Source organism: Tursiops truncatus, chromosome 13 (genome assembly GCF_011762595.2).
Source record: "Tursiops truncatus isolate mTurTru1 chromosome 13, mTurTru1.mat.Y, whole genome shotgun sequence".
Classification (NCBI taxonomy): Eukaryota; Metazoa; Chordata; class Mammalia; order Artiodactyla; family Delphinidae; genus Tursiops; species Tursiops truncatus.
The window spans coordinates 37,060,825-37,087,457 of record NC_047046.1 but is presented as its reverse complement, the minus strand read 5'-3'; the positions used below and the strand labels follow the sequence as shown (position 1 = coordinate 37,087,457).

The 26,633-nt window shown below is 37.7% G+C and overlaps 1 protein-coding gene and 1 pseudogene across 4 annotated transcripts in view; one reads left to right on the top strand and one right to left on the bottom strand.

Annotated features, from left to right (window-relative positions):
* YES1 (YES proto-oncogene 1, Src family tyrosine kinase) overlaps positions 1-26,633 on the bottom strand; it is a 75,978-nt gene continuing 49,345 nt past the window's right edge. For all 4 annotated transcript variants that reach the window (XM_073790566.1, XM_019930562.3, XM_019930561.3 and 1 more), the window contains 11 exons: positions 26,034-26,306; positions 21,551-21,650; positions 17,803-17,901; positions 15,662-15,765; positions 15,425-15,574; positions 14,303-14,458; positions 13,955-14,134; positions 8,024-8,100; positions 6,707-6,860; positions 3,426-3,557; positions 1-2,588 (listed from right to left, as the gene is read on the bottom strand). In XM_073790566.1, the coding sequence (XP_073646667.1) occupies positions 2,380-2,588; positions 3,426-3,557; positions 6,707-6,860; positions 8,024-8,100; positions 13,955-14,134; positions 14,303-14,458; positions 15,425-15,574; positions 15,662-15,765; positions 17,803-17,901; positions 21,551-21,650; positions 26,034-26,298 (1,626 nt within the window). In that variant the 5' untranslated portion in view covers positions 26,299-26,306 and the 3' untranslated portion in view covers positions 1-2,379. The remainder of the gene's footprint in view (positions 2,589-3,425; positions 3,558-6,706; positions 6,861-8,023; positions 8,101-13,954; positions 14,135-14,302; positions 14,459-15,424; positions 15,575-15,661; positions 15,766-17,802; positions 17,902-21,550; positions 21,651-26,033; positions 26,307-26,633) is intronic.
* Positions 12,340-12,688, top strand: LOC117307687 (small ribosomal subunit protein eS26 pseudogene; annotated as a pseudogene).

Here is a 26,633-nt window from a genome sequence, read left to right as displayed (position 1 = left end):
TTCAATGAAAATTTTTATTTCAATTATCCACAAAACAATATAATAACACTTTATAAAAATATTAAGTTTTAGGCTACCATTATTCATTTAAAAAAGTGTGCTAGAAGGCTGTTTTTGCCAACTTCCTCTTTTGGTAAGAAAAACACATTAAGAGGTTGAAGAAGAAAAGCTGTTGGAAAAAATCTTCAAATGTACAAAGTTGTTTATTTTTCTCAGCAATTTAAAAATACATAACCATTTAAACTGAATACACATTAAGTTAGTGTTTTATTTCCTAACTATACAATCGATATTATAAAGAACTGCTCCATTCAGTTAAAACCTAATGAATACCATCAACTTTTTCTGGCCTATTTTTCTGAAGAGAATTAGTACATAAACATATAATTTTATCCTTTTTAAAATGCTTAGAAAAATTTTAATATCATAGTTCACACAAAGCCCTTTAAAACTCTGATGTCACAGGTTGTAGACGTTAAAGGTAAGTGATGACAGCAGAATTCTTGGGAAAACCCTCTTGGAAGAGGGATTCAATACTAAGCAGGTTACGTAAACATAAGAAGCCACCACAATTTTTAGTACCAGAACTGTTGCCAACCTGCATGAAGTTCATCTGTCACATTTTAAAATGGTTTGAATCTCAACAGAGAGACCACAGCACAGAATTTTAAATTTAACGATCAAATCAGGTATGTGATGGTGGTCAGTAATAACATTCCTAAAATACTGGGACCTGATGTGTTGCTTTATTTAAAGTGTGACTATAAAAGAGAGTATTTTAAAACGTAAATACCAGACTTTCATTTGTCAGATTCAGTCCCTTTGCTAGACACTTAAACCAGTGATGCTGCTATTCAAATTCGTATTTTGGAATTTTCTTTTTGAGTTAGTCATGAAAATCAGTATTATTCTGTACGTTTCACTTCTGTACTTTAAATAGGCAAAATCTGTCCCCCTCTTTTCACCACTGCTATTATTCCGAATATGTTTTCCTCCTCAAATCAACTAAATTCTCGAAGGGAAAAAATGATCATCATTAAGCATATTTAAAAAGTGAATGTAGATTCAAACATGGATTTGAAACCTGGAGTTCTAAAAATGTTTTGCATAAAAGCTGTATCACTGGAATTAGTGGGAAGCCTTAACTTAGCTATTTTGAGGCTTATAGCACTCATTTAGTATTTATGTTAAGAAAGATTAGTTTTATAGTCATACCTTATAACTCTTAAAATCTCAGAAAATAAGTGAGGAGCTTTGAGTGCCAGCAAAGCCATTTTGTCACTCTGTAACGTCAACATTAAACATTACATTCCATCTCTCTATCTGTAAAACTTTCACATTTTCTTTTCTCATATTTCTTTAAATACATTTTCCTCTCTGTTAGTCTATATTCAATAAGAGCAAAAGTGCATTCAAGTCCCTGATCTAGTGATATTTTATATTTGTGGCACCCATCATCATAAGTACATATTAGCAATCTCACAGTACCAGTCTGTTTTTCAAAAAGGACTATTTAAATGCTGGGTTTATTTTTTTTCATGCTATCTAAAGATTAAAAGATTTCCCCTTGGGTTGGATAATATGATTTCAATTATATATTGCCTTTAAAAAAAATCAGTGCAACCTTATAAAAGATTAACCCATATTCTAGTTACCTTCATTATTTTAAACTGAGCTATTCAGAAATGATTAAAGTGAAAAATTTCTTCTACTTTCCAGTTCCATGAGTATACTGAGTATTAACATAGTGCATTATACTTTCAAATTCCACTGCTGTTGTCTAACATTTAATCAAGTTTTAGATGCTGTTTATATTCCTTTTTGCTTCTAGAGACCTGGCCCACTTCCATGCAAACAAAGGCATATATTAAGGTTGCATATTAACTGTTCAACTTAGAAAAAACTTTTAATAATAATAAATGCAAGAAATTTTAAAAAATTGGAATGGAATTGTTTGGTCCCGTGAAGTTCTGTAATTCTAGATTTTATTATAGTATAACTTTTTAATCTCCCAAGTTTTGTCTATACTGATTGATAAACTTCTCTTAATTATGAGTTTGGGGAATAAAAGAAAGGTAGTGATTCATAAACAGTAGCCTTGTTGCTCTTCATTGTCATGCTATCACTCACACAGTCATCAATATCTTAACTATACTTTCTTTGGACCCTGAAATAAGCTGAAAAATTCATCATTGGTACTTTAGAGTTTAACACTTAGGAAAAAAAAAAGTGGTTTTGTGCAACCACATCTGTAATTCCAGTTTACCATCAAAAACATGCAGGGTGAAGATTTTCTTCTTTTGATTCCTGTACGTGAGGAAGTCTACACAAGTTCTTTACATTTTGGCAGATTTGTGCATATAAAATTGGCTTCTCGGATTATAAATTTTCTCCTGGCTGGTACTGTGGCTCTGTAGCAGTGAAGTAGTCTTCCAAGAAGGACTGGATATATTCAAACGTTGGTCTTTCATCAGGGTCCTTCTTCCAACAAAGATTCATCAATTCATGTAGGGACTCTGGACAGCCCTGCGGGCACGGCATCCTGTACCCTCGTTCCACCTGTTCCAGCACCTCGCGGTTTACCATACCTATCACGCAAGATTCAAACACCAAAAAACAGTGACGCCAAACTCCACTAGCAAAAAGAACAAATCCCCTAACCACTAACTAATTGGAGGTATATTTGAGTGAGTTTATTTAGAGAAGCGATTCTTTCAACAAAGAAAGTGAATTTTAAATGTCAAAGTACATCAACAAGAGCTTAGAAAATGCTAATCTGTTTCAACATATCTTTTTTCATTCCACCTAAAATCTGGCTTTTAATACTAATGCCTTCAATGAGAATTCAGAGTGCTACTCTGAGGTACTGATACTTTCTGATACTAACAGTTAATAATGACCAAACTTAGGCTAATGAGGAACAGTGGCCAAGAACTTTCAAACAGGAATTCAGAAGAAAGAGTGCTAGTCCTGGTTTTGCCAAATATACTAATTATGTTATTTTATATCAAGTCACTTCCTTGAAACAGTTTCCTTATCAACTGTCACCTGTTTGACTTACCTCAAGTTATTACACAGTTCCTTTCTTGTATTCCTCTGTAATCCCCACCAACCCCATCAGCAGTGCACCCTGTGTTATCACAGGGTAAGCATACCCTCAATTACCTGGGGAAGGAGAGGACTAGGATATATTTATGCTCATCTCCTAAGAGAACAGCAGAGCGAAAAGGCCCTTTTAGAAAATGCCCCAAAGGGAGAAAACTGAGCACACCTTACCCTATCTCAAGGACTGTGGCTCTCATAGACTGCTCCCCATCCAATGACAAAAAAAAAAAAATGAGACAGAGAGAGAAAAATAAACGTCTCCCCCAACCCCTTACACTTTTGCTCATAATAAACTCCAGTTACATGAAATGCAAACTTACCTGGATATGGCACTCTGCCCTTTGTTACCAGTTCCGTCTGCAGAATTCCAAATGACCATACATCAGACTTTATTGTAAATCGACCATATAGTGCAGCCTCAGGAGCTGTCCATTTGATTGGAAATTTTGCACCTAAAACAGTATTGACAAGCTTGCTTCAGTAACTTGCTTTTCTCTATTTGTGTAAATATGACATAAGCAAGGTTAATTTTTTGTCACTATCCCTACTGTACATGTCATCAGTGTCAAATTCTTCAAAAGTACAAGATACATGGGAAAATTTTCTTTAATACTATTTAAAATTTGCATTAATAAAAATCACATTTCTTCCTGATAAGATATTCAATGACAGAATGGCTGATGGGGATAGAAAATTATTCAAGAAAATAGAGGTGGGGGCGTCCCTGGTGGCGCAGTGGTTAAGAATCCGCCTGCCAATGCAGGGGACACGAGTTCAAGCCCTGGTCCAGGAAGATCCCACATGCCATGGAGCAACTAAGCCCGTGCACCACAACTACTGAGCCTGTGCTCTAGAGCCCGCAGGCCACAACTACTGAAGCCCATGCGCCTAGAGCCCGTGCTCCGCGACAAGAGAAGCCACTGCAATGAGTAGCCCGCGCACAGCAACAAAGACCCAACGCAGCCAAAAATAAATAAATAAATAATTTTTTTAAAAAAAGAAAAGAGAGGTAAAAACTCTAGTAAGAAGCAACCAAGTACATGGGTTATAGGATCTATAACTTTTAAGTCAGTCTAGCTCCTAGTAGTTCTGTTGGTTGCCAAGAACCTATTCTATCGGTTCTAACGTCTACTGGTTTTCAACCACAATCTCCTTTCTAAATATTTTATGATATCTCTCTGGAAAATTTTATTGTACTATCATTTTTAAAAGCCTAAAAGACTAAAAAATATTTAGTCAAACATTTAGTGTATACTTACTTTTTATGCACAAGACATTATGCTAATTGTTATAGGAGACACAAAAACATAGCCTTTGTGACGTTTATACACTTATAGTGAAAATGAGATTATAGGTGTCTTAAATACTTGAAGTTCCTTATATATGTATATAATGTTGTAAAACAGTTCTTTAGATGTTCAAACAGAAGATCAATTTTCATTAGCACAATCACAAAAGGTTTCATTTAAAAAGTGGAGGCTAAGTTTAGTCTTAAAGAATGCTTAGAATTTTTGCAGGTAAAGATTAAAGAACAATAGGAAGATATTTCAGCTGGAGGGAACAGCACAAACGTATGGAGATTGAAAAGAAAGCACTGTGTTGAAGACAGGGTTTCTCAACCTGTGGACTACTGGCATTTGGGGCTGGATAATTCTCTGCTTGGTCGGGGCTAGCTTGTACTTTGCAGGGTGTTTAGTGGTATGCTGGGCCGCCCCCAGTAGACGCCAGTAGCAACCTCCCAGTTGTAACAACTAAAAATGTCTAAAGGGACTTCTCTGGCGGTCTAGTGGTTAAGACTCTGCACTTCCACTGCAGGGGGCACAGGTTCGATCCCTGATCGGAGAACTAAGACCCCTCATGGTGCGTGGTGCAGCCAAAAAAATAAGTAATAAAATAAAAATAAAAATGTCTCAAGAGGTTGCCAAATGTCCCTCGGCGAGCAGTACCACCACCCCTGGTTGAGAACTGTGATTTAGGGAACAGTTCCCTGAATCAGTGGTACTCAAACAGTGGTTTGAGTACCAATATGGTCAGTGACAAAAAGATACAGTCCAATGAAAAAAAGAGAAAAAAGATCACACATCAATTCATAAAGCTAAAATCACTAATTTATAGGTATATTCTTTATTCTGAGATTACATTCTTCCTGCTTGTGTAGTGTTAAAATGCTCTTTCTTTTATGAAATGATGGTAATAGTGGATAGCTGAGAAAAGGTTTTTTTGGTATATCTACTAAATAAATCTTTGCTAACCTTTACGTTGGTCTTACTAGTTTGTATTGAAATAGTCTGTTTATAATTCAGTTGCAGACAGACATTAGTCAGTGAGCTCCCTGACAGCAGAAATCATGCCTCTTACAGCTGTGCCCTGATGTCCAGCACGTGGAAGGACTCAAATGTCTGTTAAAGACAAGCTGGAACTAGACAGTAGGAGATGATGAATGCCAAGGTATCTTTTTTATAGGTGTGGAGGCCTGAAGGTTTCATCAGGATGAACAACCTATGTGCTGATCTGCACTCGACCTTACTTACTCTCTGCCTGTCAAAGTTACACTCTTTCTTTTCATAGTGGACTGAGCATCCACTATGTTAGGTAATGTCAGGCACTCTACATCTATTAATGCATTAAGTTTCACAACAATCTTGAAAAGTAAGTATTACCATCTAATATTTATAAGTGAGGAGACTGAGGCCCAGTCAAAAAGGTTAGGTAACTTGGGTGAAATCTCTGGGCTAACAGGAGATGGAACTGGAACTCAAAAACCCATACTCTTGAACATATGTATATATATAACTGATTCATTTTGTTGTAAAGCAGAAACTAACACACCATTGTAAAGCAATTATACTCCAATAAAGATGTTAAAAAAAATTAAAAAAATAAAAAAAATAAAGAGGGAGGAAAGACACAACCTTGACTTTAAAAAAAACCAAAAACCATACTCTTTCTGTATGCATATATTTTGTCCTTTAAATGTATACTGAATGAGAGCTCAGAGAGATAGACACCAAATAAAAGAAGTGACCTGTTGTAATTTCTGTAAGCTCCCCTCCCTGTTTACAGTGTCAATCTTATAAGTGTTTTTATTTACTACAATTTTATATATAATAAAGAATTATTGTAAATCTGGCACGGAACTGGTTTCCAAAGCCTTTATAAAATTGTATGCTATTTCTTAATACATTAACTCCTAGTCCTTAGTGTAGTAAAAACTGGATGGTTCTGAAGTTCGTTACAAAAGTTATTTTAAAATGTTTCTTATTTGTTGGCATGCCAAAGGCAGTGTGAAGAGAATACTGCTTGCTATATTTATAATGCAAAGAACACCCACAGTTAGATTCTTCCTTGGGGGAAATAACTATCAGAAAGCCACAGTACTATGCACTGTGTATAATTTTATGAATAAAAATCAATGTTTTTATGACTTTTTTTTTCTTTTCCTTTCTTTTTTATTGGAGTACAGTTGCTAATGTTTCTATGACTCTTCTGAGCAGACCGAGAGCTGTTCTTCTTATTCTGTAAAACCCTGTATATTCAAAAGAATGGTAAGAAAAATCCATCGAAAATGAGGTTACAAGCATTTATTAAAAAGCCATTTTACCTTGTCTAGCTGTATACTCATTGTCTTCAATTAACCTTGCTAAGCCAAAATCTGCTATTTTGCACACAAGGTTTTCTCCTACAAGAATGTTAGCAGCCCGAAGATCTCGATGAATATAGTTCATTCTTTCAATATATGCCATACCATCAGCAATCTTGGGAAGAAAAAAAACATATGATACAAAGGGAAGGAGAGAGAGGACAATTCTGGTTAATGTTAAGCCAGATCGCTGAAGAATCATATATCTTCAAAAGAGATGATGGTAATGGGGCATAGTCTAGCAGATAATAATAAGAACAGAAAACCTTTTAATGGAGTGGGGGGAGGGAGAGGAGGATATGGAGGGAGAGAGAGGGAAGGAGAGAAGGAGAGGGGATAGGGGAGTAGGAGAAAGGCCCAGAAAGCCTGAAGCATTTACCTGGCCCTTTCCAGAAACAGTTTGCTGGCCCCTAGTATAGAGGGGCTCAGAGCCTTGAGCTCAGGTGTGTGGACGAGGCTTGACATATGCTAAAGTCTCACAGGTACGGTTTCTTGGTATAAAGTTTCTCTAAATTGTTAGATCCCATAGACATCTGGACACTCACTGAGAGAAGAGTCTTAGACCCAATGTGTCAACCAAAGCCAATAAAAGGCCCCTTGAATACCTACCACACACCTGAATATAACTTTTAATAGTTTTCAGATCCAGAATAGTAAAACTATCCCATCTTTAACTGTATACTGCCATCTTAATTCTTGTTTTGGACTATATTAAATAAGAAATTCAGCATATACTTTATCTTTATTTATTTATTTAAAGACCAATATTATTAATTATTTTAGGTATATTACTTTCCAACCTTCTATCCTGGTAGGATCAGTATGATTCTATGTTGCTTAATATCTGCCTATCTACGGCATCCCACTCCCAGCTTTGTTCAGGGCCTTTTGCAGCACACACTTTAGATTTCTAATATTTTCTTTGGAATAGCGATCATTCATCGACTTAAAATTTATCTACTGAAATATAAATACATATAGATTTTATACTTGTGGATGCATATGTTTCTGAAAGGCCATATGATACAGGAAAGCACTGTACTGGGAGTTACTTACCTGATTCTAATACTAATAAGTTATATGACTTTTAGATACCTGGGTCCTCAAGATACTACAGTATCTGTAACATACGAGTTCAGACTGGATTATCTGTAATGTTCCTCCCAGCTATAAAATTCCATGATTTCACTATTTGAACAATAGTATCTACTAAGATTAGTTTACATTTTTAATGTACACTTGCAATTCAAATGGACACATGTATAAACACACAAGTACCTGAGCAGCCATGTCAACCAGTTGTGGGAGCTTCAAGTACTTTCCATCTCCCTCCTTCAGGAAATCTAATAAGCTCCCTGTAACAGACAGCAAGACATTCATAAAAAATAAGCAAATCTTAAATCAGAATTGCAACAAACATTCCCCTACCTCCAAACAAATCATATCACAATACAAAACTTCAGCTTTTTATTCTTCAATATTTTTTGCAGCTTTGGAATTTCTGAATAATTATCTTTAAGATTCTAGAAGAGGGCCCTAAACTGAATTTTTTAAAACTTCTGATAACATGAAAAAAAAAGGGAAAATGCAATCATCTCACCAGATTACAGACATTCTTTCCTTGTTTGCTTTGATCAAAATCAGCCCAATTTTTAGTCAAAAAGTAGTATTAGATACTTATATTTTTAAGTCAATCTGTAACAAGAGCTCAGACAACTTGAGGACATCTTGGGGTACTTGAAACTAAAGCTAGGTGGCTAAATAAATGAGTTGATATGAAGTGTTAGTACAACCAACTTCTCTCAATTTTAGCAGAAGATACCATGCAACAGCAAAGTACTATGCATTACAGCAGAGATAAAGGTTGGAAAGAAAACGTCTAATTGCTATTCTATTACAGGTTAAAAACTTACCATGTACCTGAATTTAATCAAGAGAAAATATCCGACAAACCCAAATTAAGGCACATTTTATGAAGCAACTTTGTTCTCTTAAAAAAATAACGTTATGAAAGACAAGAAAAGCTGAGGACTGCTCCAGATTAAAGGAGACTAAAGAGATGGATGACTAAAAGCAATGCATGACCACGGACTGGATACCAGATCGGTGGGCGGGGTGGGGGGGACTGCTATAATCGTCACTGGGACAATCGGTGAAATCTGAATATGAACTGTATTTTAGGCAACAAAATTGTAACCATGTTACATTTCTTGAATTTGATCATTGTACTGTGGTTATGTAAGACAATGTTCTTGTCTTCAGAAGACAAACTCAAGTATTTAGAGGTAAAGCAAGCATAACGTCTGCAACGTACTCTCAAATGGTTCGGGAAAAAACCCTCACATTTATTCATACATATATATAGCACTGGCCGAATCTGGCTGAAACATACATGGGAATTCTTTGTATTATTTTTGCAACTGTTCTGTAAGTTTAAAAGTACTTCAAAATAAAAGTAAAATAAAACAAAAAACAAGGCAAGGCAAAGAAAGCCCTTTCCGTGTTGACAGGACTATGAAGCAAGACATAGTCATGACTTAGTATCTTCATTTATAGAGATTCAAAGTCAGGGAATCTCTCTCTTCCTCTGGTCCGTCTATGGCAGGGAGGACATGTTACTGTGTTTCTCCATTTATCTGCCCTTTCAAATATTTACTGAGGGTCTACTACATGTGAGGCACTGTAAAAGGCATAGAAGATACAAAGATAAATAAGCTCTTAAAATACTATATGAAAGTATAGTATATAGATCTAGAAACTATATGCACACAAATAGATATTGTCCAGTAGGTGTTATAAAAGTTACTGTAAAAACTACAGTGGAGACACGATGGATCTGGTTAATTCTATGGAAAAATCAGGAAAGGCTTCACAGAGGAGATGCATCTTGAAGAAGAATGGGGTCAGATAGAGAATTCCAGGAAGACAGAATAACAAGTACAAAGGCAGTAATTCATGAAACGGCACAGTAAGTTCAAGGAACTGAAAACGGTCCTTCCTATGCAAGAACATGGGCACAAAGATGGGAACTGATGAGAAAGAGGCTGCAGGAGTCAGAACACAGAAGGCAATGCATAAATGGACTTTATCTTTTTTATATGAAGTTTTATAGAGAAGCAATATGATCAGATTTATGTTGAAAAAGCAATCACTCCAATTTGATGAATGATATTGTACTAAAACTGCATAAAAGGAATAAGTTTAAAAGTTCCTGCAATAGTCTAGGAAAGAGTGAGAAGAGGAACATTTCCAGAGGCACTTAATAAATGGAATTAACAGTCCACAATGGACTATTATTACATAAGGGGGTGGGAAAGTGAAGACTGCGGGGCCTCATTGCCAAAGTCTGTGTTTCTAACAAGTGTCCAGGTGATGCTACTGCTGCCGCACCCAATGTTCCAGAGTCTCTTTCCCCTTTCCAAAAATGGCAAGTACAAGAATATTCACTGCAGCACTGTCTGTGATGGTGCAAACTAAAAGCAACCTAAATGTTCATTGGGAAAGGAATGAATAAACAATGGAACACTCATACAGAATTTCATTCAATAGTTAAAAGTACACAAATGAGATCTTCCCTTATCCACATGAATAACTCTCAAGCACGTGATGCTGAATGAAAATAAAGCTGGTTAAATTTATGTAATTTAAAAATATACAAATACTGTTAATAGGTTAACTATATATTAGTAAAAGTATATCAACAGGAAAAACAGAGATGGGAAAAGCAACAACTTCAAAACTGAGGTTACCTCTGAAGGGAATGGGCTCAAGGAGGGGTAAAAACAAGGATTAAGTTAGATCTTTAATGTGTTGTTTCCTTAGTAGAAAGATCTGAAGCAAATATGGCAAAATGTAAACATTAGTTAAATTTGGATGGTAGGGACATGGGTGTTATGGTATTCTTTGTATGTTTGAAATATTCTGTAATTTAAAAAGAGTAAAATGGCTAGTTAGGAAGTAAAGATGTAATACTGTCTTCTTTAAAGAATCCTGGGGCTTCCCTGGTGGTGCAGTGGTTAAGAATCCACCTGCCAACGCAGGGGGACAGGGGTTCAAGCCCTGATCCCGGAAGATCCCACATGCCACAGAGCAACTAAGCCCGTGCGCCACAACTACTGAGCCTGCTCTAGAGCCCGCGAGCCATAACTACTGGAGGCCATGTGCCTAGAGCCTGTGCTCCGCAACAAGAGAAGCCACTGCAGTGAGAAGCCCACACACCGCAACAAAGAGTAGCCCTCACTTGCCGCAACTAGAGAAAGCCCATGCACAGCAATGAAGACCCAATGCAGCCCAAAATAAATAAATAAATTAAAAAAAAAAAAAAGAATCTTGGCTGTGAAGGGAAGCAAAAGGTAAAGAGAAGTCAGTGAAAAGCAGATGTTGGGACCAAGAGAGGGTTTTCTTTTTAAACGAAAGGAAGGATTTAACTGTCCTTAAACAGAGGAAAGAACACTTCTTTTTCTTAGCCTGCAAGACAGACTGATGTTATATAAATACACTGCATGACAATGTTGAATATACAGAAAGAAGCAAAAGCTACAGTTCTTTGTTTCAGGATTTAGAATCTAGATAAGGAGCCATGATCAATCCACTATGTAGAACATCATTCAGTGTAATGATAATTGCTAAAACAGTGCAAAGGCTGCAGAGCACAGAAATCCAGGACTGGAATGTGTGTTATTTTGACAATTCTTTTTTTCTGATCTTTAATTACAACAAATCCCCCCTCCCTTAAAAGTTTCTTATATCCATTTATCAGAACATTTTGGATCATATCAGTGGGTCCTTAACCTTTTTTTGGTCATGGGTTATTTTGAGAATCTGATGAATGAGAGTCTATGGACTCTCTTTCTAGAAAAACATACATAACTGTGCAAAGATTGACAGAGAACTTCAGAGGAAGTTCACTGACCCTCTGAAGCTCATTCATGGCAGAGAGAGCATGTATTTGATAAGTAATTATGAAACCAATTCAGAGCAGTCCTTAAGTCGGTCTCATATACCTCTCTGGCCTTATTTCCAACCAGTTACCTTCTATACTTTCCACTACCCATGGTTTTGTTCCCCATTTCCTCATAGCTCTGCAGAAAAATACTGGTACCCTTCACTTTACTTATTCATGTCCTTCATAATCTTAAAGGGTATTTCAAGACTTGTCTTTTCTACTGATATTTCTCATTTTATTCCAACCTATGTTATCTCTTCCTCAATTTCTATGTTACTTACTGAATGTGTCAAAACACCTAGAAATCCATTATGCTTTGAACTTGTTTGTTGATAGCGAGCTGTTATTTACTTTTATACTGAAAATTAACTTATCGGGTTAGGTCTTTTCTCTCTTAATTCAATGTAAGTTGGTTAGATGGCTTTATTTCTTTGATACCTTATAATACTGGCACACTGTTTATATATTAGAAGCATTCAATACATTTTAATTGTTAACAATTTCTAGAGCATTCTGATTATAAAGAGAACACACGAAGCAATGAGTCTGGATAGATTATGGAGGGCCAAGTTCTAAGTGCCTGAATAGCAAGATGGGGAATTACAGAGTTTAAAACCAGAAGGGCCTCTCTCGCCTCCCTGCTTCCAAGATGACCAAGAAAAGAAGGAATAATGGTCACCCCAAAAAGGGCCGCGGCCACGTGCAGCCTATTCGCTGCACCAACTGTGCCCGATGTGTGCCCAAGGACAAGGCCATTTAAGAAGCTCATCATTCGGAACATCGTAGAGGCTGCAGCTGTCAGGGACATTTCCGAAGCGAGTGTTTTCAACGCCTGTGTGCTTCCCAAGCTGTATGTGAAACTGCATTACTGGGTGAGTTGTGCCATTCACAGCAAGGTAGTCAGGAATCGTTCTCGGGAAGCCCAGAAAGACCGAACACCTCCACCCCGATTTAGACCTGCGGGTGCTGCCCCATGACCTCCGCCAAAGCCCATGTAAGACGCTAAGTCCTTAAAGACTAAAGAAATAGTGTCCTCTGGAAAGACAATAAAATGGAAATTATATTTAAAAAAAAATTAAAAAACTAGAAGGGGCATTTGTGATCTTGTATACTAAACCTCCCATCTAGAAATAATCCTAACCCAGCAATCTGACAACATAGACTTCTACCATATTCCCCAATTAAATACTTCTTGAAATCAATATACAAAGCTAAACGGACCATTAGCTTTATCTCCACTATATTCTTATGCTATCAATATCCTGATTTAAACTTTCTCCTTGCCCCTTTTCTCCCTTCTAGTTCATCTAATGTACTCTGACATGGGATATTTGGCAGTTGTTTGAAGTAGAGATTCTTTGCCAAAAGTGCCATGTGCTTTGGGAGCTTTAGGTAATGTTTTGGCTCTCAATTAGCAGGCTGTGTCAATTCTTAACTTTTGGTTTTTCTGTTTCTTTTGGGGGGAAATATTTTCTTATGGTCAATGTGTAGCTTGTAGTTGGTCCTGTCACCACTAGATGGAACTACATCACTGATCAAGATGGACAAATGGTGAGGGATGACTCCATCAGTGGCTCTGACTAATGACTCATTAAGACTAAAAAAAGGAGATAAAATTCAAGAGGATAAAAAGCAGGCCTGTCAGCAAGCATATTTGGTGACTTACTAGTTCCTCTTCTAATGCATCATCAGCAAAGGGAAAGAGAGAAGAGCGACAGCCTTCCCTTCTTTCCCTGGCCCTAACCAACCCTGTTACTGAAGATCCCACACCTTGGGGTCTGGTGTTTGGAGAAATGGAGAAATTTCAGTTGACAGTAGTGGCAAAAAGCAGTTTCTAGGATTTCTGAGTGAGATTATATTAAAACTAGATAAAGTTAATTTTCTTAACTTTACCTGATTTCTTTGCTTTAGTACTAAAAATATAAATAGCTTTCTGATTGCATTATTTTAAATCAACTAGTGTGAATACTTCTTTTCTTTTTCACCTTCCCAGCTATTCCACTGACTTTAGTCAAATGGAATGAAGGACTATTTACTTTCAAAATAAATTCAGGGCCTTATTTCCTTTTTAAACTCCGTACTATCATTTGGAATAACTGGAGCTAATTTCCATTAAACAAAATGTCAGGTTTTCTCTTTTCACATGTCTACATAAAAAATCTTAAGTTAGAAAATACAGTAAAAATCTGGATGCATAAAAACAGATGAAGACTTAAAATTTATTAACAACATGAATACCCCATGAAATACTAACATACACATACCTTTTGACATAAATTCAGTGACAATGTAAATTGGCTCTTCAGAAACAACAGCATATAGTGGAACAAGTTTATCATGTCTTAACTTTTTCATTATCTGAGCCTCTTGAAGAAAAGCTTCTGGCATCATTGTACCTGGTTTTAGTGTTTTGATTGCAACTTTTGTGGTTCCATTCCATGTTCCTAGAGAAACAACCCATATTTCACTATTTTAACCTATATTTTAAGAGATTTACAACAAACTTCAATGAGCAGCAGTAACCTCAAATATTTCAACATATCTTATCATAAATTGGGGCATTTTCATCTATGTCTAAACAATGACAAAAAACAAAAGTTCAGGCTCCTTACCCATCCATACTTCACCAAAACATCCTTGTCCTAGTTTAACCTCCAGTCGCAAAGATTCTCGAGGGATTTCCCAAGCATCTTTTGCTAGACCTTGAGTCTGGGGTTTCACAGTTGGACACACAGTTGTTAACTTATGGCATAAACCATCAGCATGTTCTAGATAAATGAATAAACTACACTGTAAAATGAATAACTTACAAAAATTAAGGTACATATAATTGTACCAGTGTTTTTAAAAGTTTAAATTATAGGAAATAAAAACAATGTTCTATCAGTTTTATTACAAAAGCACAAACACAAAAAGGGAGTTGCATAAAAGAAGCAAAACATACAAGAAGTCAAACATTTTATTAAATACATTTTAAAAGTTATTATTTATTATGTCCCATTATGTCCCAGCTATTGTGCTAATTCAGCCCTTTACAAATATCTCATATAAATAAAAGAGACTTAGAAAACTTAAGCAACTTTCACAAGGTGACCCAGTAAATACATGATAGAGATGGGTTTCAAACCCTAGATCTGACTGCCTCCAAAGTTCTGCTTTTGACCACTGTGCTTCATTTCTTCCCAAAGAGAATGTTACCATTAATTGTTATTTCTAAAAACCACAAGTGAGGAACTTCCCTGGTGGTGCAGTGGTTAAGAATCTGCCTGCCAATGCAGGGGACACAGGTTCGATCCCTGGTCTGGGAAGATCCCACATGCCGCGGAGCAACTAAGCCTGTGCGCCACAACTACTGAGCCTGTGCTCTAGAGCCCGTGCGCCACAACTACTGAGACTGCATGCCACAACTACTGAAGCCTGCACGCCTAGAGCCCTTGGTCCACAACAAGAGAAGCCCCTGCAATGAGGAACCTGTGCACTGCAATGAAGAGTAGCCCCCGCTCTCCGCAACTAGAGAAAGCCCACGTGCAGCAACGAAGACCCAATGCAGCCAAAAAAGAAAAATGAACCCAACTCAATAGTATTATCTGTTCCTCATTTTAAAACTAAAATACATTGGGCACATACTGTGTATAAAGTAGCATGTTAGACCTTAAGAGACATGAAGACATGGATGCTGTCCTCATAAAATTGAACATGAGGAAATAATTTTCACCCTTGAAATATTCACGTACCTGTATAGTGTTTTACCAATTTCTGCAGAGTATCAAATTGTGCTCTGGTTGTGATATAGTATCCACCATTGTCAAGTTTCCTAATTTTGTAGTGTTTCACATTGTCACCCCTTACCTCATCCCAATCACGAATAGAGAGGGAATAAGCACCTAGAAGAGAAAATGAACACTTCTACTATACCTTTCTTAAAATACTGCCCAAGAAAATTTTTATACTTATATTAACAATATTCATACCTTTAGTAGTTTCACTCTCTCTTACTAAGAAAATACCTCGTTGATTCCCAGGATTCAGAAGTAATCTTTCAGCATCTTTTCTCCCCATTTTGCCAAAATACCATCTGGAAAAAAAAATGAGTAGTGTTCTGAGTTAGAAGGGTGTAATAAGCATCAGAAAAATTATACATAGATATTAGTAAGAATGGAGTGGGATAGGGAGGATGACAAAGAACAGAACACAGCTTTAAAATACAGTAAAACAGAATGAAAGATCTTTCTTAAATATTACAAGTATTACTATCAGAATATATTGTCATAGTATTTTCATGTATTAACTACTCAACAAGTCTCTTAAACTCCACCTGGCAGTCACAGGAACCGTAAATATAGAAGGAAAGGCAACAATGACAGTCTTTTAGTCAATGACAGATGAAAATATTAAGATTATAGTAGGAAGAGTAAAAGTGGTTCTCTGGCAACAGTGTGATCATTTGTATTCAGTAAGATGCAAGTAAACCATGTCCAAATTATTAGAGACTCTAAATTACTGTGGGTTCATTTAATACGGTTTTGTGAATAAAAATGCAATTTTTGCTGAGGAGGAGCCACAGAATAATGGAGAAGAAAGACCAAAGGACAAAATGGAAAGTAACACGTCCCAAAGCAGAACAGAGAGTTATGGAGACAAATTACACATCACTAATAAAAAAGCAAACAAATATTGATAGAGCACCTACTATGTGCAAGATGCTGGGTCAAGTGCTATGATATGAAGATGATGTATTATTTATGGATCCCAGATAAACCTGCTTTGTCATAAAAGTACAGGCATACCTCATTTTATTGTGTTTTGCTTTATTGCGTCTTTTAAAAAATTGTAGGTTTGTGGCAACCTGGTCAAGCAAGTCTATCAGAGTCATTTTTCCAATAGCATTTGCTAACTTCGCGTCTCTGTGTCACATTTTGCTAAGTCTCGCAGTATTTCAAACATTTTCTTCCACATAAGACAGCAAACTTAACTGCTAAATGTTGTGTGTGATCTGACTGCTCCACCAACTGGCTGTTTCCCCAACTCCCTCTCCTCAGGCCTCCCAACTCCCTGAGATACACAATGTTGAAATTAGGCCAAGTAATAACCCTACAATGGTCTAAGTGTTCCTTTCTCTGAGTGAAAGGAAGAGTCGATCAACATGGCAAACTGTTTTTGATTTATTTTAAGAAACTGCCACAGCCACTCCAGCCATCAGCAGCCACCGCTCCGATCAGCAGCCACCAACATGGAGGCAGGACCCTCTACAGCAAAACAATTATGGCTTGCTGAAAGCTCAGACAATGGTTAGCATTTTTTAGCAATAAAGTATTTTTAATTAAGGTATGTACATAGTTTTTTTAGACATAGACTGTTGCACACTTAATATACCACAGTGTAGTGTAACCATAACTTTTATGCACTGGGAAACCAACTCACTTTACTGCAATACTTGCTTTATTATGGCTGTCTAGAACCAAATCCACAATATCTCCAAGTATGCCTGTAATATGTCACTGAAGGTGAACTTTAACTTTTTGAAAGTTGTAAGAATGGTACTTAGAACTCCCATACACACTCCACCCAGGTTTCCTGTTAACATTTTGCTTTGTCATATTCTCTTTTTCCCTGTGTATGTGTGTTTGTGTGGGTGTGTGTATTTCCTTCTGAACTGAATTGATAGTTGCAAACATGCTGAATCGTTACCTCTAAATGCTTCAGTGTGTACATCCTAAAAGACAAAGATACTCTCTCTCCTTAGCCATGGAGCAAGCACCTAAGTCAAGAAGTTAACACTGATACAATAACATCAATGGAGGATAAATTTTTGGCGTGAAAGAGTCTGCAGAATATAAAAAGGGTTAATGCAATTATTTTAAAGTGAAAAAATAAAGGCTAGGGACTAGGCATAATACAGTATTATAAATGCAGATTCATTTATGATCCTACTGTAAGCAAATACTATGGCATTAATTATTAATTTTCAAGTAACATCTCCTATTAATACGATACATTAGCTGTATTAAGACTGGTATGTAATTGCACGTGTGTAAAGTTGTGGCTAAGTAGAATGTGCATTAAGACATTTTAAAAATCAAAATAATTAATAAAATATGAAGCAGTGCCATACTCTTCTGCCTGAATGGAATCTGCAGGGGCTACATAATTGCTAGGGATATAGCCATTCTTTCCTGTAGCAATTGATCTTGCTTCCCACCAGTCTCCTTCCCTGCAACACATAAAACAACAATTACCACAAGGTAGACCACAGCTCAGGACACGATCTATTGCAGTGCCATCTTGTATCTGAAACAGACAAGAAGTATTACTTCCATTTTTATTTATGCATTCATTTGATCAAGAATTAAACTCCAAGAATAATATTTAAAAAATAGGTTAGAGGACATCACTGGTGGCGCAGTGGTTAAGAATCTGCCTGCCAACCCAGGGGACATGGGTTTAATCCCTGGTCCAGGAAGGTCCCACATGTCATGGAGCAACTAAGCCCCTGCACCACGACTACTGAGCCTGCGCTCTAGAACCGTGAGCCACAACTCCTGAGCCCGTGTGCTGCAACTACTGAAGCCTGAGCGCCTAGAGCCTGTGCCCGGCAACAAGAGAAGCCACCACAATGTGAAGCCCGCACACCACCACGAAGGGTAGCCCCTGCTCGCTGCAACTAGAGAAAACCCGCGTGCAGCAACAAAGATCCAACGCAGCCAAAAAAAAAAAAAAAAAATAGGTTACATGAATTAAGGGAATAAGGCCAAGCAAAATCACAATTGCATTGTTTCTGCTTCAAACCAAAAAACAAAACAAAAACCCTAAAAAACAAAAAAAAAAACCACTTTAATTTTAGTTATAAAATCTCTTTTTTACGTAACCTAACCTTTCAACCTAAGACAATAAACTATGCTGAATAAAACAATTTGGGAAGTAAATCTTTCAGATTACTCAGTTTCGATGAAATGTTTTCTCATTTAAAAGCTTTACTGAGATATAATTTGTATACCATAAAATTCCCCCATTTAAGATTTTTTAAGAGTTTTGCAGCCGTTACCACTATCAATTTTAGAACATTTTCATCACCCCCAAAAGAAACCCTGTACCCATTAAGAGTTACTTCCTGGGCTTCCCTGGTGGCGCAGTGGTTGAGAGTCTGCCTGCTGTTGCAGGGGACACGGGTTTGTGGCCTGGTCCGGGAAGATCCCACATGCCATGGAGCAGCTGGGCCCGTGAGCCATGGCCAATGAGCGTGCGCATCTGGAGCCTGTGCTCCGCAACGGGAGAGGCCACAACAGTGAGAGGCCCTCGTACCACCAAAAAAAAAAGAGTTACTTCCCATCCCACCCCTCCCCCACCATTTCCAACCACTAATCTGCTTTCTATTTCTATGGATATGCCCATTGTGGGGCATTGCATATAAATGGAACAATACAACACCTGGTCTTTTTGACTGGCTTCCTTCACTCAGCATAATTTTTTCAGCATTTATCAGTTGCTCATTCTTTTTTTATTGCTAAATGATTTTCTTTTTTAAAAAAAATTTTTTTATTCTTTTTTTCTTTTTTTTGGCTGCATTGGGTCTTCGTTGCTGCGCGAGGGCGTTCTCTAGTTGTGGTAAGCGGTAGCTGCGGCGAGCAGGGGCTACTCTTCGTTGTGGTATGCGTGCTTCTCGTTGCGGTGGCCTCTCTTGTTGCGGTGAACGGGCCTCAGCAGTTGTGGCTCGTGAGCTCAGGAGTTGTGACTTGCAGGCTCTAGAACGCAGGCTCAGTAGTTGACTCAGTAGTGACTCACGGGCTTAGCTGCTCTGCGGCATGTGGGATCTTCCCAGACCAGGGATCAAACCCGTGTCCCCTGCACTGGCAGGCGGATTCTTAACCACTGTGCCACCAGGGAAGTCCCAATGATTTTCTTTTTAACAATGCATAAAATTACAATGTTTCTTTCTATCATATTAGGAGAAAAAATTCAGATGCCCTAGAACTACTGTAACCAAAATATTAGCAATGAGCAATAATAAAAAGATTTAATTCCTGTAATAAAGTATATTTACAAGAATGTTATCCATGAACATCCAAATAAGACTAAAGTCAATTCAGAACATGAGAACTACATGTAGTTTGTAATAGATAAGCCTTGACTTTTCCAAAATTAATGTGAAAGGAGAGTATATTATCAATCTGCAATGAGGAAGACATATGGGTTCTGCTGCTATAGATTAAATGCATGTTTTGCTTTACCAGAAATAAGTATTGAAAATATTTTGTCTACATTGAAATTTCATAAATTCTTGAGGTGAATCTGATCTTTTAAAAATGAAATGGAAAATCCTTTTGTAATTCAAATGTTTACAAACTCATATACTTGGCTTGTAGCTTCCTAGTATATATTAAGTACGTTCAGATATACAAACTGAAAACTTTGATCCTGATAATCATTCACTGATTCATTCAAACATTCACTGAATATCTTTTAAGTAACAGACCTTACAACAGAGTGTGCTAGAAACAGGTAAAAAGTCCTTATCCTCAAGTAACTCCATCTAGAGCAGGATTTCTCAACCTCCGCACGACTGACACTTTGGGCTGGACAATGCTTTGTGGTGGGGGGGCTGTCCTGTGCACCGCAGGATGCTGAGCAGCATCCCTAGCCTCCATCCACTAGATGCCAGTTGTAGCACCATGGATGTAACAACCAAAAATGTCTCCAGACATGGTCAAATGTCCCCTGGCTGATTCTGCCCCCATGCTGAGAACCACTGGTCTAAAAGGATGATAGGCAAGTGATAAATTTTAATTCAAAACTGTGATGACTGCTATAATTGAGGTTTGCACAGGTTGCTATGTAAACATGTAAGAGAGACACCACCAAATCCAGCAGGAGGTGGGGACTGGGCCAGGCAGGAAAGGTAGAAAGCATATCAAGAAAGGCTTCCTTGAGAAAGGACACAGGAACATACACTTTGACGGATGCACAGCGTTGGCCAGATGAAGGAAGAAAAGTGGAGGGACAAGAAGTTACATTCCAGAAAAAAGGAATCGCATGTGTGAAAGCACAGAGAAGGGGAGAACCCCCAGTGTATTCAGAATCATAAATAAGTAATTCACTCTGGCTGGGCAGTGGAGTGAGGAAGGGGAAAAAGCTCAATGAATGACGCCTGCTCTTATTGCTGTTTTATCTTGACAGCAGCCAGTAGCTATTGAAGGATTTTAAAGCCGAGAGACAGAATCACATTTCATGTTCTCAAAAAATAACTGGTAGCAAGTGGGAACAAAGATGGAAGGAAACATGACTGGATGCAAAGAAACCATAAGTGTCTATTCTGAGAAGTTACAAAGTGGTCACTGTGCCTGCTAATGAAATTATGGGATCTATTTTCTGTAACAAGCACTGAATTTTCTATGGTGGCCCACTAAATGACAACAAGTCTGAGAGTCACATAAGGAAACAGCAACGTAACATGGTCAGTTTGGGACTGCAGGAGTTCCTTAGCCTTTTTAGTTTGTTTTTTTAAGAGAAAGAGATTAAGATCTTTAAATCATCTAGTACTTAGATAAATGGGATCATAGAAATATCTTTATAAAGGTTTTTTTTAAGTAAGGTACTTACTTACATATACTCCCTCAATCCTCACTCTTAAATCTCTACTGTTTATGGCAGAACCACAGCAACACCATTTGCAGAAATCATAACTTCTGGCTCCAGCAGTAGTATTATGCCGTATGTCTAAAGAAACCAAATGTATCATCCAATCCAGTGGGCAGAGACCCACGCCCCACTACTCTCGTCTCTGAATCATCATCCAGCTCAGTGGTTTCAGTGTAAAGTAGGCTGTCATTGGTATCTCTCCCCCATAAAATGTTCATAACACTTACGTATTGTTAATTATTTGAAATCTTTCACCCTTCTTAAATGAAAGGTCTTCTGTAGTTCTAGCTTCATAATCATATAAGGCCACAAATACAGTAACACCACCTATTGGGGGAAAAAAAGACCAATGCAAATTATATAGACAAATTAACAACAGAAAAATTTAAAAACATTGCCAACAACAACAAAAAAAGCTTATTAAGCATAGCTCTTTTCCTGGTCTCCAGAATCTATTTTTAAAAGTTGGAGGGGCTTCCCTGGTGGCGCTGTGGTTGAGAGTCTGCCTGCCAATGCAGGGGTCACGGGTTTGAGCCCTGGTCTGGGAATATCCCACATGCCGCGGAGCAACTAAGCCCGTGCGCCACAACTACTGAGGCTGCGCGTCTGAAGCCTCTGCTCCGCAACAAGAGAGGCCACGATAGTGAGAGGCCCGTGCACTGCGATGAAGAGTGGCCCCCACTTGCCGTAACTAGAGAAAGCCCTCGCACAGAAATGAAGACCCAACACAGCCATAAATAAATAAATAAAATTAAAAAAAAAAAGTTGGAGATTTGGGTTGCTGAAGTTTTCAAGTTATTAAGATGCTATCTTAAGGCCTTCCATGAGACTACTGTACTCTACAAATTCTAAAATTCTATAGACCCAGAGAGACATTTTTAATCTTGATTCACAGCTGCAACATCTCTAGCTTGAAAAGACAAAGTTCAAATCAATTCTTTGGCAGAAAAAGCATTAACGAGTATTATAAACTACTAGCATTGATCATCTCAATTTCTTAAAAACAGTAAGTGAACATTCCCATCCTTAAGACTAATCATTCACTGTATAGCACAGGGAACTCTACTCAATACTCTGTAATGACCCATATGGGAACAGAATTTAAAAAAAGAGTGGATATATGTATAACTGATTCACTTTGCTGTACAGCAGAACACAACACTATAAATCAACTATACTCCAATAAAAATTAATTTAAAAAAAGACTAACAGTAATAACTAGGGTTTTATTAAGATTATTTATTATATTTAACACAAAGATAAAAACAGCATGCTTTTCTTAGAAACTAAATGGTATGGCTGATATGGATTATAAATTCCAAAAGTAATTTTGTCATATAAAGCACTGTATGTAGTTGGTTAAGACATAAGCAACTTAAATAGCCAAACTATTATCTGCAAGCGAAAGAACAGAATCTCATTTATCTGGCTTCTCCCCTGAGGCCCGGTCATATATTAACTACCTATTTGACATCTCAAATGTCTATCAAGCACTTAAAATTTATTAGGTACAAAACAAAGGTGTTGGGCTTCCCTGGTGCTGCAGTGGTTGAGAGTCCGCCTGCCGATGCAGGGGACATGGGTTTGTGCCCTGGTCCGGGAAGATCCCACATGCCCCGGAGCGGCTGGGCCCGTGAGCCATGGCCGCTGAGCCTGCGCGTCCGGAGCCTGTGCTCCGCAAAGGGAGAGGCCACAGCAGGGAGAGGCCCACGTACCGCAAAAAAAAAAAAACAAAAAACAAAAAAACCCCACAAAGGTGTTGACTTTTCTCCTCTAATCTGAAGTATTACTGAAGTCTTCCCTACCTCAGCGAACATTACCAGTCAGGTATTCAAGCCAAGTCCATTACCAGCACTGTCAGTTCTACCTCTAAAGTACCTTATCTACTTCCTTTTCATTTCCAGCTCTTCCACCCTAATCCAAGTCCCTGTTATCTCTTACTGGGAAAGTAATAGCCTAACTCACTTCTATATCTGGTTCCCTACATCCACCCTTCACGCAGCTGCCAGAAGGAAGTTTTTAGAAAGGGAATTCAATCGTGCAAATTCTTTACTGAAATCTCTTCAATAACTTCCTTCTAGCTTTGAATAAAACCCATACTTCTTACTATAGTCTATGAGGTCCTGAGAAATCCTGACTCTTCAACCACATATCATGTAACTCTACCCTCTGCCCATACTAGTCCTCAAACCTGCCAAGCCCATCTGTACCTCCTAAAGTGCATTTGTTATTCTCTCTTCCCAGAAAGCTCTTTTCCCATTTATGCACATATTTAGGTCATTCTCATCAAACCTCAGCTCAAACGATTTCATCTCAAGATGGCTTTCCTTGATCATTTAAAAAGGGCCTTCGCCAATCATTCTAGTTAGTTCCTTCATAGTATTTATGAACCATTAATCATCCTGTTTAGTTGTTTCTATAATTATTATCCAACCCTCATTATAATGTAAACTCCACTGGGGCAGAAATCTTGTTTCTCTTGCTTACAACTCTCTATACGTGGCACACAGACACTCATCAATAAATTAATACCCATGAATGGACTATTTCCCGTAAATAAACTGCTTTAGGTAACTCAAGTATGTCTTCTCAACATTTAATCATTTTGGATTAATATCTTTCCAGAACATATAATCCTGAAAATAAACTTTTACTGGTGACTGAGAAATACCATCATGACCAACTATTACTGAAGTATTTAGAGTTAGGGGACTGGAATTAAGACTATTATTGACTCTTTGATGTCCATAACTTCTCAAATGAACAGTCTAACAGAATTTGTGTATGACATTCTCTAGTCACTATTTTTGGTCTGGAGGTGAGCAGAGTGAAGGGACACATTTATAGTCCATGCTTGTAGAAGAGATTCTTCTTTTGTCCCCTCATGTTGCTCAATTTGATGCTGGCAGCTGTTTTGCCAAGGCTAAGGATAAAGTGGACACTCCAAGGGCTCCAAGAGAGACACCAAAGAAACTCGAGTCCTTGATGACATCAAGGAACTGCTGGATCAAGGAATCCTGGAGCTCACCCTACCTTTTAAAGCCAGTTGTGCTTTGTTACTCAAGGGAAAAGCATCCCGATAGGGGACCCTTCACAAAAGAACCATCTCTCTTTTTGAAATTTCTGACTACGTTTTTAGAGCATTTCTGACTCCACGAAAGGTTGTTGGCCATCACTTCTTGCTGTTCTCTGAAAAGATATTATAGGGTAAAAAATGAAGTTCTAGAATAGGGCATTAAATCTGTGCCCTCCTGCTTATTATCTGTGACTCTGAAAAAAAAATCATTTAAACACTGAGCCTCAGGATTTTTCTTTTTTCAGTCAGTAGTGTCTAATCGAAAAAACTGTATTATCATCACGAAACTGCCACTTACCTAACATTTATCAAGTAACTACTATAATACTTTAATAATGGCTAGCACTTTACAATCCTCAGAAGTTGTAATATTCTAGAGGGAGGGGTATACATTTTTCAGGGTGGTTGTTTTTTGGCCGTGCTGCACGGCATGTGGGATCCTAAGTTCCCCAACCAGGGATCGAACCTGCGCCCACTGGACTGCCAGGGAAGTCCACAGGAGGGAGGGGTATACTTTTTTTAAAAATAGATCTTTATTGGAGTATAACTGCTTCACAATACTGTCTTTGTTTCTGTTGTACAACAAAGTGAATCAGCTATACGTATACATATAGCCCCATATCCCCTCCCTCTTGAGCCTCCCTCCCACCCTCCCTATCCCACCCCTCTAGGTCATCGCAAAGCACCAAGCTGATCTCCCTGTGCTATGAGGCTGCTTCCCACTAGCTATCTATTTTACATTTGGTAGTGTATATATGTCCATGCTACTCTCACCTCGACCCAGCTTCCCCCTCCCCCACCAGTCCCCAAGTCCATTCTCTATGTCTATGTCTTTATTCCTGCCCTGCAAGTAGGTTCATCAGTACCATTTTTTTCTCTTTAAGATTCCATATATATGTGTTAGCATACAGTATTTTTCTCTTTCTGACTTACTTCACTGCATATGACAGAATCTAGGTCCATCCCCCTCACTACAAATAACTCAATTTCATTTCTTTTTATGGCTGAGTAATATTCCATTGTATATATATGCCACATCTTCTTTATCCAGTCATCTGTTGATGGACACTTAGGTTGCTTCCATGTCCTGGCTATTGTAAATAGAGCTGCAATGAACACTGTGGTACATGACTCTTTTTGAATTATGGTTTTCTCAGGGTATATGCCCAGCAGTGGGATTGCTGGGTCATATGGTAGTTCTATTTGTAGTTTTTTAAGGACCCTCCATACTGTTCTCCATAGTGGCTGTATCAATTTACATTCCCACCAACAGTGCAGGAGGGTTCTCTTTGGGGTATACGTTTTTAATCTTTATATTTCCAGTGCCTGCCAGTCAGCACTCAATAATTATTTGAAAAATGAATTAGTGAAATAATTAATTATATAACCCAGTACATATATATATATATATATATATATATATATATATATATATATAAAATCACCATCAGATTACTACCAAATTTCCCAGATGTACACAATAAGACTTGAATTTATGTTGGAGACTTTAATTTTTACATAAACTTATTTTAATAGTCCCCCAGTAAGTTATTTCTGTTATAGCAGGCAAACTTTATGTATTGCCCAAGGTCACATTCTCAAACCAACAACAGGATTGTCCATTTAAATCTCACCTGTTAAACCAGCAGGATATGAACTTGGCACCACTGAAAATGAGGAAGATGCTCCTCCAAAAGGTGTCACCCCTGAGGATCCTCCAAATGGTGTCATGGAAAGGTTGCTGAAATTAACAGATGTGCTCTTTGTGGAGGATGTTGGTGCCACTGCAGTGTGCTCTGCTCCATAATGGCTGACACTTGTACTGACCGGTTCTGGAGTGTTTTCTGGTCTGTATTTAACGGCTGGACTTTTGTTCTCTTTACTTTTAATGCAGCCCATTATCAAATCTACAAAGGTGATAAGACAAATTTTGAGAAGCAGTTAACATAAAACATACTTCAAAAGGTGCAATTCAATAGTTGACTTTAAACGAGGCATTTTTCCCCTGCAAATAAGTAAACAATTACAAAACAAACCAAAAAGAACCTAGACAGCTGCAAATAAAGTCTCTCCACATCATTTATCTTTATTACAATTCTGCTAATGTATCATTCCAATCATGTCATTCTCCAGCTCAATCTCCTTTAATGGTTCAATGCCAACATGCCACAGTGTATTGGGAAAACCATGGGCTCTGATGCCAGAGGTGAGAGTTTGAATCCTAGCTTCTTACT